Here is a 12,079-nt window from a genome sequence, read left to right as displayed (position 1 = left end):
AGAAGCCGAAGTTGAACGGTTCTATGAAGACCTACAAGACCTTTGAGAAGTAACACCCCCAAAATATGTGCTTTTCATTATAGGGGACTGGAAGGCAAAAGTAGGAAGTCAAGAAACACCTGGAGAAACAGGCAAATTTGGCCTTGGAGTACAGAATGAAGCAGGGCAAAGGCTACTAGAGTTTTGCCAAGAGAACGCACTGGTCATAGCAAACACCCTCTTCTAACAACACAAGAGAAGACTCTACACATGGACATCACCAGATGGCCAAGCGCAAAATCAGACTGATTATATTCTTTGCAGCCAAAGATGGAGAAGCTCTAAACAGTCAGCAAAAACAAGACCGGGGGCTGACTGTGGCTCAGATCATGAACTCCTTATAGCCGAATTCAGACTTAAACTGAAGAAAGTGGGGAAAACCACCAGACCATTCAGGTATGACCTAAATCAAATCCCACCCTAGGTTACCTCTGGCCTTTCCCCTGGCCACCAGGTGTCCTGCATAACCTCCTCAGGGCCAGGCAAGCGTGGGACTTGTGACCGTTTCCCTCCGGTTAGTCACCCAGGCCAGGTTTCCTGCCTCTGTAGACAAGTCCCTGCTCATGGCTTGGTCTTCTGGGGGCAGTCAGGAGATGAGAGAATGTGATCATACCCTTGTTCTCACTCATCACATCCCTCCCTCCAAGCTATAAACTCTAGACTTAATGTCTTCAAAGCTGTCCCTCTTTGGCTAACAAATAATAATGACGATGATAGTAATGAAGCACAGCCACCTCATGGCTTGGACATCATGCCTTCTGGTCAGATGAGTAAACTGAGGACCCTCTGTCCTGGAACTTGGGCTACAAGGTGATATCCCTGAGTAATGCAAATATGGCCCTTGTATTCAAGGTGCTTCTCTTTCTCGGTGGAAAAAGACTGTTTGGCAGCTGCTCCCAGGACAGTGAGTCAGGTGCAAAGCTTTGCTACTTCTCCTGCCTCTGCTGTTTCTCTTAACTGGCCCCACCCATCCATTCAAAAAGTACCACCTGAAAGCCTATGATAGGTCAGGCCGTCTGATAGGGGTTGGGCATCCACATTACCCAGGCACCAGGCCTGCCCCTCACCCACATATGGACCACTATTGACAAGCTGTCTGTGCCATGAGGGTCAGAGTCACGTTAGCTTGTGATGAAGAGCTTGGACTCTGGGACCTGGGAGGAGGAACTGACTCTGCCAACTCACTAGGTATGTCACTTCAAGCAAATTACTTAAGCTCACTGACCCTTGGTTTTCTCAATCTGGAAGATGGGACTAATTATGCTTCCTTTGTACCTTCTGAAGTTTCTGCTTAAGTTTCGACTCTACAGGTCCTCCACTTTCTCCTCCCCTCCAATCCATTAATCTTCCCGAAGTCCTAAAACCCTGATTCCCTCCCATAGTCTTCCACAGCCAACAGGATATGGCCTAAATCGTTCAGCAGGCAGTTAGGGCTGGCCACAGTTCAATTCATTTATTCCACAAATATTTATTCCGGGCTTGCTCTGGGCCAGATCTGTGCTGGGCGCCATGAACTCTTCAGTCTCTGGCCTCCTGCAGCTTACAGGCTGGGAAACAGGTGACTCAAATGCATACAATTCGAGCCTACAATAAAGGGTGCGAAAGTGAAAGTGCCTCTTCAACCAGAGTCTACACCAGTGGGGCCTGGCCTTGTCTGAGAGTTACAGAAGACTTTCCTGAGGAAGTGATGTTTAAGAGTCAGAGAGGGATGATTAGGTACAGTGAGCAACAGAAGAGGAAGAGAGATTCAAGCAAATGAAATAATACAGAAAAAGACCAGGAGCCTGGGGCTCAGAGAGTGACCGAGAAAGTGGCCAAAGATGCCCAAGGTGGATGCATAAGCAGGGTCAGGGTCTTTGGGGTCTTGTTTTGATCTTTATCCTGAGGGCAATGACAGCCACTGAAGGCTTTAAACCAGAGTTGTAACTGAGAGGAGGAGCAACTGGTGGTGTGTGCATTTTGAAAATGCCAACCTAGATTAGTATGGAGAAAGGACTGGAGGGAGGGAAGAGGGGAAGAAAGGAAATTGATTAGGAATAGGCCAGGCCAGGAATGACGGGGCTTGGCTCAGGAAGGTGATGACGGGGTGGGGAGAGGTGCACAGATTTGAGAAAAATATAGAAGGTAACTTTGGTAGGACTTGGTGATGCATTGGACTTGGGGGTGAGGGATAAGGAGGGGTCTCTGGTTTCTAATGGTAGAAGCCAGTGCCCATCCCAGAGACCAGAAACAGAAACGCTGGGGATGCTGCAGGTTTGGAGTGGGGAGAGGATAAGCTAGGTTGGGTGAGCTGGGTTCAAGTTGCCAAGGGAGGATAGGGAGAGAACAGTCGTAGGACCTGGTCCATCTTTACTGTCTCATTGCTCAGTCTTCCTCTCCTCCCAACAGGACTGTCAGGTCAATCAATTTTAAGGGTCCATCTGGGCCAAGCCTTGAAGTCCTTACTGGGGATGGAAAGGTGACAAGGTTCTTTCCCTGCCTTCAAGAACCTCACCGTTTAGGAGAAAGAAGAGGAAGCATAGTTTCCCATTCACTGTGACGGAGGGAAGGGAGGGCCTGTGGGCGTGGGGAAGGGCCGTTAGTTCTGCCTAGAGCCAACATCAGCTACCTATGGCCACTTATGGCCACCTACGGGCCATGTGGGACTGTCCAGCAGCCCCAGAGGGTTCTTGCCTTCGTTCCATTGCTTAGGCAATTCCCTCTTCCTTGAGCACCCTTGTCCCCATTTCCACCTGTATATACCCCACCCATCTTCAAAACCTGTTTCAAAGCCATTACCACCAAGAAGCCTTCCTTTCTTTTCCATTTGCAGTCAGTCTTTCCACTGTGCCCCCGGTTACCCCCAATGCACACAGTGTGCATCTGATCAACACGTTCCTCACACGCAGCCATTGGAGCATGGTTACTTGTGTCCAAATCTGCCTTCCCCACCAGCTGGAGAGATCCCAGGGCAGAGGTGTGATCCTTCTGCCTCCTCAGAGCTGGGCACTGAGCCTCAGTCACAGTGTAGGCCGAGTTAAGGCGGCGTTTTCTTGCGGTGCTTGGACACACCTGGGCATGCTCAGTATCGCCATTAGTCCCTTCCTAGAACCAGTCCCCCTCACCCACTACCCTCCAATCTTCTGACACTCCCTCACTTCGGGGTTGTTTAACCTCTTAGGCCCTTCTCTCCTTCTCAACTCTTTGGCCCCCCAACCTTCATCTTCTTGCAGCTGCAGCATCAAGCTTGTTTCAGCAAAGAAACAGACCTAGGCCTTAGGAGAGCTGTCAGAGAGACGGGGACGCGGCTCCTTTCACAGTGACCAGGGAGGGGGCGTGGCCTGCGGAGAACTGGCCCGAAAGGGGGCGCGGCGCCTTTAAGAAGAGGCCGGTCCGCTGAGAAGAGGCCGGCCCCCAACCGCGGGAAAAGGCAAGGTCGCTTTCCAAGCTGTAGCCTGGAGAGCCCCGATTCCTCGAAGCAGGTGCCTTCGCCTTAATCCGGGTGCGAGGTGTCGGGAGCGGCCATTACATCAACCGCCACGTGTGGGCCTCTCAGCTGGTGTGGGGGCGGGGTCACCACCCCTGCCGTGGAAAATACCGGGGCGCCCAGGTCCCCGCCCCCGGGCCGGCTCGGGCCCCTCCCGGCCCTCGGGGAAAGACCCCCCCATCCCCCCCGCCCAGCCCCAGCCTCGCGGTCTGCTCCCGCCGGCAGTTGCTTGCCTGCGGAGTGTGGGGCACCGGCTGGGGGTGGGCGCCCCGGGCTGCTAGGCCCCTCCCCTCACCCGCGGCCGCCTGGGCCCGTCCTAAGCGCACCTGGAATGAGGGTTGGGGTGAGGAGGGCGCGGATTCTTCCCGGGAGAGCAACCGCCCGAGAACACCGCGGCCGTAGCCCCTTCCCAAAGCCGGGAGCCGCAGACAAGGGTCCGAGGGCACCGAGATTCCCTGGCACGGCTTCCCAGGACCTTTGGGCGAGCAGGAACCCGCACCCGACCAGCGAGTCCGCGGGCAGATAGGGAGGCAGGCCCACAGCGCGCATACCCAACTGGCGCCTCCAACTGACGGTCTGGGTCCGGCGCTTCCGGAACTGCCACGCGCCACGCACATTCCGGCGCTTCCGGTACGGCCATGCACCCGCTGCTTGGGACCAATCGACACGCAGCTCCCCTCCTCCAGGAGCAGGCCCCGCCCCCAGCCGCCGCAGTTCCGCCCGCTGCAGCTCCTTGGTGACAGCGGTGACACCCAGACGCACGCACCTACCCAACCTTTCCGGCGAGACAGACATCCCCACGCGTACACCCACACTCATCCACAGATGCCCGCATGCATGCGCGATCACACACACTCGCGCGCGCGCTCTCTCGCTCTTCCTGGAGCTCAGCCCCGTGGAGCCACCAAACAGCCAGACCGCCGGCAGGATAGAGAGAGGCTCGGGCCGCAGCGCCCCCTTCCCATGCCCCTTTCCCACGCTGCAGCCCCCAGCCCAGGCGAGCTGGGTCCGCGCCGCGGTGAGCCCAGGTGGCTTTCTTAAAGGGAAAGTTGCATCAGCCTCTTGAGGCTCTGTGCTGCCGCGAGTCTGCCCGCCCTGCACTGCTGCTCATAGCTTTTCCTGAGCTTGTTGTGTTTTGGTTTCGGGCAGGCGGGGGCCACGAGTTTGGTGAAAGTTTGGAGAGTGAAGAAGGCTTGGGAGACCTAGCCAAGTCCCTCCCCTCTCCGAGCAGCTCTCCTGGCCGCCCTGCCCACATTTGCTTGTCTTGTGGCCACCAGCTTTCAAGGAGAAGGGCCAGTTAGTACTGGCTGTCAGGGGACTATTGTCGCCCCAGCATGTGCTCAGGAAGGGGATCAGTCTCTTCTCTACATCCTGAGTCTGTCCTCACTGTTGTCTGCCCAGGAAGCCAGTTTTCTTTGTTCCCTGGGGATAGTCAGCCTCCAAGAAACTGATTCACACATGCCAAACTCAAACAAGATCAGTTGACAAGTGAGATTCCACTTGATTAATGTACAGAGGCTCTGAGCAAGATAACAGGTATCGGGCACAGACACTTTCTGCCCAGGAGCGCCAGTCCATTCCACCAGGCTTGTCCAGGGCCCAACCACTCAGAACGTACACCCTATTCACATTAGAGGCTTGGTCAGAACCAGGAAGACCTGGAGACGTTCTTCTCTTCAGCAAGATTATTTTTGTTTTGACCCTGTCCCCAGCCTTGCAGGTTTGTGATTTGTATTCTATGAACGAACTACAGGTGTCTTATGTGTGTGTGTCCTCTTCCTGAGCCGTCTGTGGCTCCCATGGCCCCTGCCCTTGTGGATTTGTGTAGATGGATCTGTGTTTGGGGGGGAGTGACTGTGCACTGAAGCAGGTCTGGGTCTCAGTGTGCATGTGTGCCCAACTCTGGGGACTGGGCCCCTGTGACCCACGCCTCCCTCCCTCTGCCTCTCCTGCTGGGACATAAATTGTCTCTCTGGTCTCTCCCTCCCTCCCTCCCACTGGGGTTTGTCATAAAGGGCCACCACACAGGGAAGACAGGATGGAGGCTGCTGGAAGATCCTCCATGGAGTGGAGTGGGGACAAGGAAGTATAGGAGGGTGGGACAATGGCCTCCAGTCCCCTTGGAGGAGTAGACTGGGCTGGGGGCTCCGAGGAGAGAGCACTGAGTGACAGTGAGGCTTCTGGGACCGACATGGCCACCCCACTCTAAGGACTCTACATGAAGCAGGGGTTGGGGGCGGGCTGGGGTTGGAAGAAGCGAAGGGGAGGCATGCTCAGGGCTCAGTCCTGAGTCAGGGAGAAGGTGCATTTGGGATGAATCCCGGGGCAGGGAGACAGTCTCACTCTTTAGCCCATGGGGTGGGGGAAATAGATTTTCCCTGGGGATTTGGGAAAGTTGGAGATGTTGCCCATGTGGGTTTTGCTAGACCGATGACATCACACAAAGTATATTTGCATACATACAGAGACTTATAGACCTGTGCATTTTACCCATTTTGACCTAGAAAGGGCTTCAGGCAGATGCACAATGAAGTGAGTCCTGAGGAAAAGCTTAGGAGAAAGATTCTGGTTTGAAAAATCACCTGTCTCCACGAGTCAAAGACGAAAGGAGCAGTTTTCTTCCAACCAGAATAAGGCCCCAAGGGAGGCAGGTTTGGGCCTAGCCCAGGTCAGAGCTGACATGGCTTCACCCCCACCGTGAGCTCCCCATCCTAGACCACTGGCCCACAGGATGGGAAGGGCATGGCCAGCCTGAGCCACCATGGGGAGAGGAGGGGGATCAGGCCAGAGGACAGAGGGGAGGACCAACGGGGTCAGACATCTCGCTGGCTGGCTTCTTCCTGGGCAGGGCTGCAAGAGGACAGGCAGTGGCCGGGCCCCACCCACTGTGGTCTAAGACATATCTCAGGAGCCTCCATTGCAGTGCTATTTCCTGGGAGGGCTGGGTCCATGTCAGATCCCCTGGTGCTGACTGGTTTCACTTGTCATCATCAGCCCGAAGAAGCAAGGCACAAAGTGTGCTTAGGTGTGTCTGGTGGGATAAGGGATCAGGCCAGACGTGGGCCACTTCTGGAAGGCACTGTAGGAGCTGGCGGCACTGGGCACTTGGTGGAGGGGTGCTGGGGGACCCTGCGAAGAAGTCGGGGGAGGGTGGACATTGCTTTGAGTTACAGCCTGGCCTGACCAGGCTTGAAGCCCCAGCCTCAGGAGCTGTAGAAACCCACCTGGGCTCTGCTCTCAGATTCTTCCTCCCTTGAACGCCTAGTGGTCAGTGCCTGGCACCTTCCCTACCCTGTCCCAATGCAAGGGAGGGATCTAGGTTGGTTCCAGAAACAAGAGCTGCCTCTGGGGCTCCATGTGCCCTTCAGGCCATCCTGCCTTGCTTACTCTGGCCCTGGTCCGGGGGTCAGCATGAGCCAATTGCAGGCATCAGAGCAGGGGCACAGGCTGGATCTCAGCAGCTGCAGGTAAAATTAGAAGGAGAGATTGGAAACATTGACTTTGGCCTGTCTGGGGTATAGCCTTGATGTCCAGAGCATTCAGTGTTCCGATTTCTAAATACCTTAGAGCTCTCAAAATCCAGGATTCCCAACGCCAAGGGTGCCAGAGCTCTGAACACCATGGCGAACCCGAAACCTAGAGTTCCCAGCACCCAGAGGCCCTACATGCCCAGAGCACCTCATGTCTAGATCTCTGGGGTTCCTAATATCCAGCGCTCAGAGTGCCAATTCACTAGAAAGGAATCTGGAGTGGGGGGAGTGGTGGCCCTGTTGACCCAGGTCCCTTCAGTGACTGGCATTGTCTGAGGAGTGGCCGTCACAGAAGCTGGGCCAGGGGTGGTGCTGGAAGCAGCAGCGGTTCTTCCCTGATGCGCTCATCCTGTCCTGAAGTGGGATGAACACTGGTGACCTTTCCTCCAGTTCCTCCCCACCCCAGCTCACATGACCTGTGTAAGTGAATGTCCACGAACTCACCATGTATGAATGTCCATCTGCTCTGTGCTGGGGACTGTGCTGATTTCAGCCCTGAGAGGAGAGGAGCTCCTGCTTTCCTATATGGGAACGCGACTGTGTGCCTATGTCACGTGCCGCTGTGAGACGGCTTGTCTCTGAGGCCCACGTGTAGTCAAGGGCTTGGCTGTGAGAAGGAATGCCGGCTGGCCTGCGAGAGTGTGGATGTCACGCTGCGAGCACAGACTGTCAGCAAGTTGACGTGTCTGACGGTCAGAGCGGGTCTGACTATGTCGCTCCATCAGGCCGTCTCTGCCTCGCTGCTTTCCTAAGGGGTGGAGGTAAGGCCCCTATTCCGCCGGATCAGGCCTCCCTGTGAGGAGCAGGAGGCTAGTTCTGGGCTAGAGGCTGACGCCCAGAGCCGTCCTGTTGAGGGATGAGAGATTCCTCCCACTGCCCCTGCCCTCGCTGAACCCAGAGCCTCCTTGGATTGGGAGGAGTGGCTATAAGTGGAGCAGCCAACACCAAAAATGGCCGTCCACCCTGGGGAGAATCCTGAGACACCACCCCCTTCTCCCAGTCCAGCCCACCCAGCTGGCGGACCTGGAGCCTGGGTAAAGCTCCTGTCTGACTCCGCCTCCCCGGGACCTGTATGAGTAACCCTTTCAGACTGGGAGGAGGAACAAAGCCATGATGTGCCTATCAATGATGACATCACAGGGAGCTGTGACATGATGGGGAGTGACACCAGGCCCCAAGTGGGTGGTGTCTGGCAGCCCGAGTGGGTGGGAGCTCTGCTGGCAGCACCCCACAACTCCCAGCAGCTGAGGATGGTGAGGCTGGATAAGGTTTACTGGGGGGCCCTGCCTTATCAGTCTGCCTCACATGCCTTATAGCCTCTTACTCCTGGGCTAGCTCAGGAAGCAGGCTGGAAGCAGGCTGGAAGAGGGGTAAAGGGTCAGCTGGGGCTGGCTGAGCTCCAGGGCAGCCAGCCAGGGTCAGGGATCCCTGGCAGAGCCCCAGAAAGGGGGTGGGAGGGGTCCTCAAGACAGCTATGGCTGCCTGCATTCTTATCCCAGGACTTCCACTTGATAGCCAGGTAAACCAGAACCTCACTTTCCTCAATATTCCTCAACAGAAGACTATCAGTAGTGGCTACCAATCACAGTACTGTTGTGGGGATTAAACAGGGTGAAGTAGGCACGGAAGAGGGCCTGGTACATAGTAAGCGCTCATCCTCCTTCATAGGGAAGGTCAGGATCCTATTAGGGGCCCACCTGGCCCAGGAGCAGCTCCTGGCTGGCCTGAGCCTTGCTGGGGTTTCCAGAATCTGTGCAGCCCCATCCCCACCCCATCCCAGTCTGTGCTTGACTCCAGACTCCCCAGGAATCCTGGGCTTCCTGACAGGGTTTCTTCCAGCGGCCTGCACTGACCTCTTGGAGCCCTGGTGCCCTCTGGTGACAAAATCCATCCATGGCAGTTACAGCCTATCCTTAGGGCACATCTGTCCAGACAAAGTGCTCTCTTTCTGCCTTCCTCACATCGTATTTCCAAGGTAGGAATTCTCCCCATTTTCTAGAACTGAGGCTCAGGCAGGTTAAATAATTTGCCCAAGGTGAAAGAACTAATAAGTGGTAGAACCGGAGCTTGAACCCAGGTTGGCCAGTCTCCAAAACCTACACTCTCACCCTGCGAACTGTATACACACACACATGGTCATGTGGTGACCCAGTCAAAGTTTTACGTGCTGTACTGATAACTGGAGTGCAGCGATGCTTGGGTGTGTGCTCATTGACATTCTTCAACTGTGAATACAAAATCGTGTGACTTGGTTTTGAGCACAGTGAGGTTGGGTGTTTGACGATGGAGACGTCTTGCGTGGCTGTATGATTGTGTTGTGTGAGTGTAACCATAGTTAGACTGGTTGTTTGAGTTGTGTGAAATTAGCCATGGCAAAGTGCAGCTCTGTGTATGTGTGTGTGTGTTGACTGTTGTGGAGGGGTGTGTGGCTAGCTAGCGAGATTGTGTGGGGGAAACTGACCGAGGGCCCTGAGTTCCCAGCACCCCTTGTCTCTGTGGCCCCAGGACTGTGTGTGCTCACCATGACATACTTGATGGGTGGCTCCACATGCCTGATACACTCCCTTAGGCCTCCCTGTTCTTAATCCTCCCCTCTCCCCCACTTCTTTTGGAGGAAGTAAGGCAAATAGCGCTGCAAATGGAATTGGCTTTCAGTTTTTCCATAGGATATTTGTGAGAGAGTTTTATAAACCTTTGAGTGATAACTCCATTAAAAAATCATTAAAAAAAATTAATGGAGCTATTCTAATTCTTTCATCTGAATTCAAGTGTCAGTTCTTATTCGTTCTCCAAGTCTTGGTCACAGATCCCTGGGGATCTCCAAGACCCTTCCAGGGGATCTACAAGGCAAAAATGATGTTCATAATACTACTGAATTGTTCTTTGCCATTTTCACTTGGTAGATGTTTGCACTGATGACACAGAGCAGCAACGGGTAGAACTGCTGGCACCCAAATAGGAATCAAGGCATGGCTCCCAACTGGACCAGCATTCTCAGTCTCTCTCTTTTTATCTGCTGATTTTGCTGTTGATAAAGCAACAAAATTATAAATTTTATTAAATTTCAACTCTCGAGTACATCTTTTCAACATTTCGTGTGACAAAGGGGAAGTGTGCATACAGAAGGATGATAGTTATCTCCAGGAAAAGCACTCAAAACGATTGAGTTGTGAGCCGAAAGTCACTTTTCTCACTGACTGGCTACTTTCACTTAAAAGAGCACATGACAGAAATAGTTACTCAGACTTGAGTTTTTGCATGATTTTCTCAAGTAACTGAAGTGAGCCTGTCACTTCAAGGGAAAAAAACTATTGGTGTTTGTGGCCAGTGATACAATTAGAGCTTTCAAGTGGAGTTTGGAAAACTTCCATCTGCTACCGTGAGTTTGAAAGCGTCCCAAGTTTGATGAGATTGGTAATGACATTAATGAATGTACAGGCTTTTTTATTTGTTTGGATTTTTGTTTTGTTGGTTGGTTGGTTGTTGGTTATTGTGTATAATGAAATGTGTCAACATTTGGAAGATCTGATAACTAACTCAGTGAACCAATGTTTTCCGAATGACCAGGGTATGAGTTACAGAAACACACATGGATAAAAGAACCATTCAAAAGCAAGACAGACCAGTGGATTTTAAGAGTATAATCGGTTCATTGATATAGTTTCAGATTCCACACTGTCACTAACGTTTAAGAAATGACATCTGTTGAGTTTGGGTGTAGTATCAAAGAGAAATAGCCACAGCAAACTAAAAGACTATAGTTGTTCTTTAGTGGCTCAGTCGTGTTCAACTCTTTTGTGAACTTTTTTTGACTGTAGCCCTCTAGGCTCCTCTGTCCATGGGATTCTCCAGGCAAGAATACTGTAGTGGGTTGCCGTTTCCTTGTCCAGGGGATCTTCCCAACTCAGGGATCGAACCAGTGTCTTCTGCACTGGCAAGTGGATTCTTTACTGCTGAGCCACCTGGGAGGCCCCAAAAGACTATTAACTTCTCTCTCTTCCAACTACATGTATTGTGAGGCTGAGTTTCCTTCACATCTTGCAACCAAAACCATTTACTGCAACAGACTGAATACAAAAGCAGGTATAAGATCTACAGGGATGTCAGAAGTAGAGGCAGGATATAGCCAGGAACAAAAAGAAATACATACTGTCTGATGACTGTAGCTTTGTAGTATAGTCTGAAGTCGGGCAGGGTGATTCCTCCAGTTCCATTCTTCTTTCTCAAGATTGCTTTGGCTATTCGAGGTTTTTGGGTTTCCATACAAATTGTGAGATTATTTGTTCTAGGTCTGTGAAAAATCCCATTGGTAGCATGATAGGGATTGCACTGAATCTATAGATTGCTTTGGGTAGTATACTCATTTTCACTATATTGATTCTTCCAATCCATGATCATCATATATTTCTCCATCTATGTGTGTCATCTTTGATTTCTTTCAGTGTTTTATAGTTTTATATAACTCTTTTGTTTCTTTAGTTAAATTTATTTCTAAGTATTTCATTTTTGCTGCAATGGTGAATGGGATAGTTTCCTTCGTTTCCGTTTTCTCATTGTTAGTGTATAGGAATGCAAGGGATTTCTGTGTGTTAATTTTACACCCTGCAACTTTATTATATTCATTGATTCACTCTAGTAATTTTCTGGTGGTGTCTTTAGGGCTTTCTATGTAGAGAACCATGTCATCTGCAAACAGCAAGAATTTTACTTTTTCTTTTCCAATCTGGATTCTTTTTATTTCTCTTTATTCTCTAAATGCTGTGGCTAGAACTGCCAAAACTATGTTGAATAATAGTGGTGAGAATGGGCACACTTATCTTGTTCCTGATTTTAGAGGAAATGCTTTCAACTTTTCACCATTGAGGATAATTTTTGCTGTGGGGTGAGAAGCGAGGAGATTTACTTAATGCTTAAGTTTGGGACATGGAACTCCTCCCAAAGTGCTTTCTTGGTTCTGAATCTCTACTTTGAAAAGATATATGTGCCCACAGCACCGTGAACTTCGGTCTGCAGTAGGCAGCCCGCCTCTGGGATGGGGGTCAAG

General features: G+C 52.0%; 1 protein-coding gene across 30 annotated transcripts in view; it reads right to left on the bottom strand.

The window, feature by feature from the left end:
- Window positions 1-6,256, bottom strand: part of LOC145532114 (uncharacterized) — a 120,751-nt gene extending 114,495 nt beyond the window's left edge. For all 30 annotated transcript variants that reach the window (XM_081556486.1, XM_081556487.1, XM_081556488.1 and 27 more), the window contains exon 1: window positions 3,832-6,256. In XM_081556486.1, the coding sequence (XP_081412612.1) occupies window positions 3,832-4,324 (493 nt within the window). In that variant the 5' untranslated portion in view covers window positions 4,325-6,256. The remainder of the gene's footprint in view (window positions 1-3,831) is intronic.
- Window positions 6,257-12,079: the final 5,823 nt, after the last annotated feature.

This window comes from Giraffa tippelskirchi, chromosome 13 (assembly GCF_054371585.1).
Source record: "Giraffa tippelskirchi isolate mGirTip1 chromosome 13, T2T-mGirTip1v1.2.pri, whole genome shotgun sequence".
Taxonomy (NCBI): Eukaryota; Metazoa; Chordata; class Mammalia; order Artiodactyla; family Giraffidae; genus Giraffa; species Giraffa tippelskirchi.
This window is presented reverse-complemented; position numbering and strand designations above follow the sequence as displayed.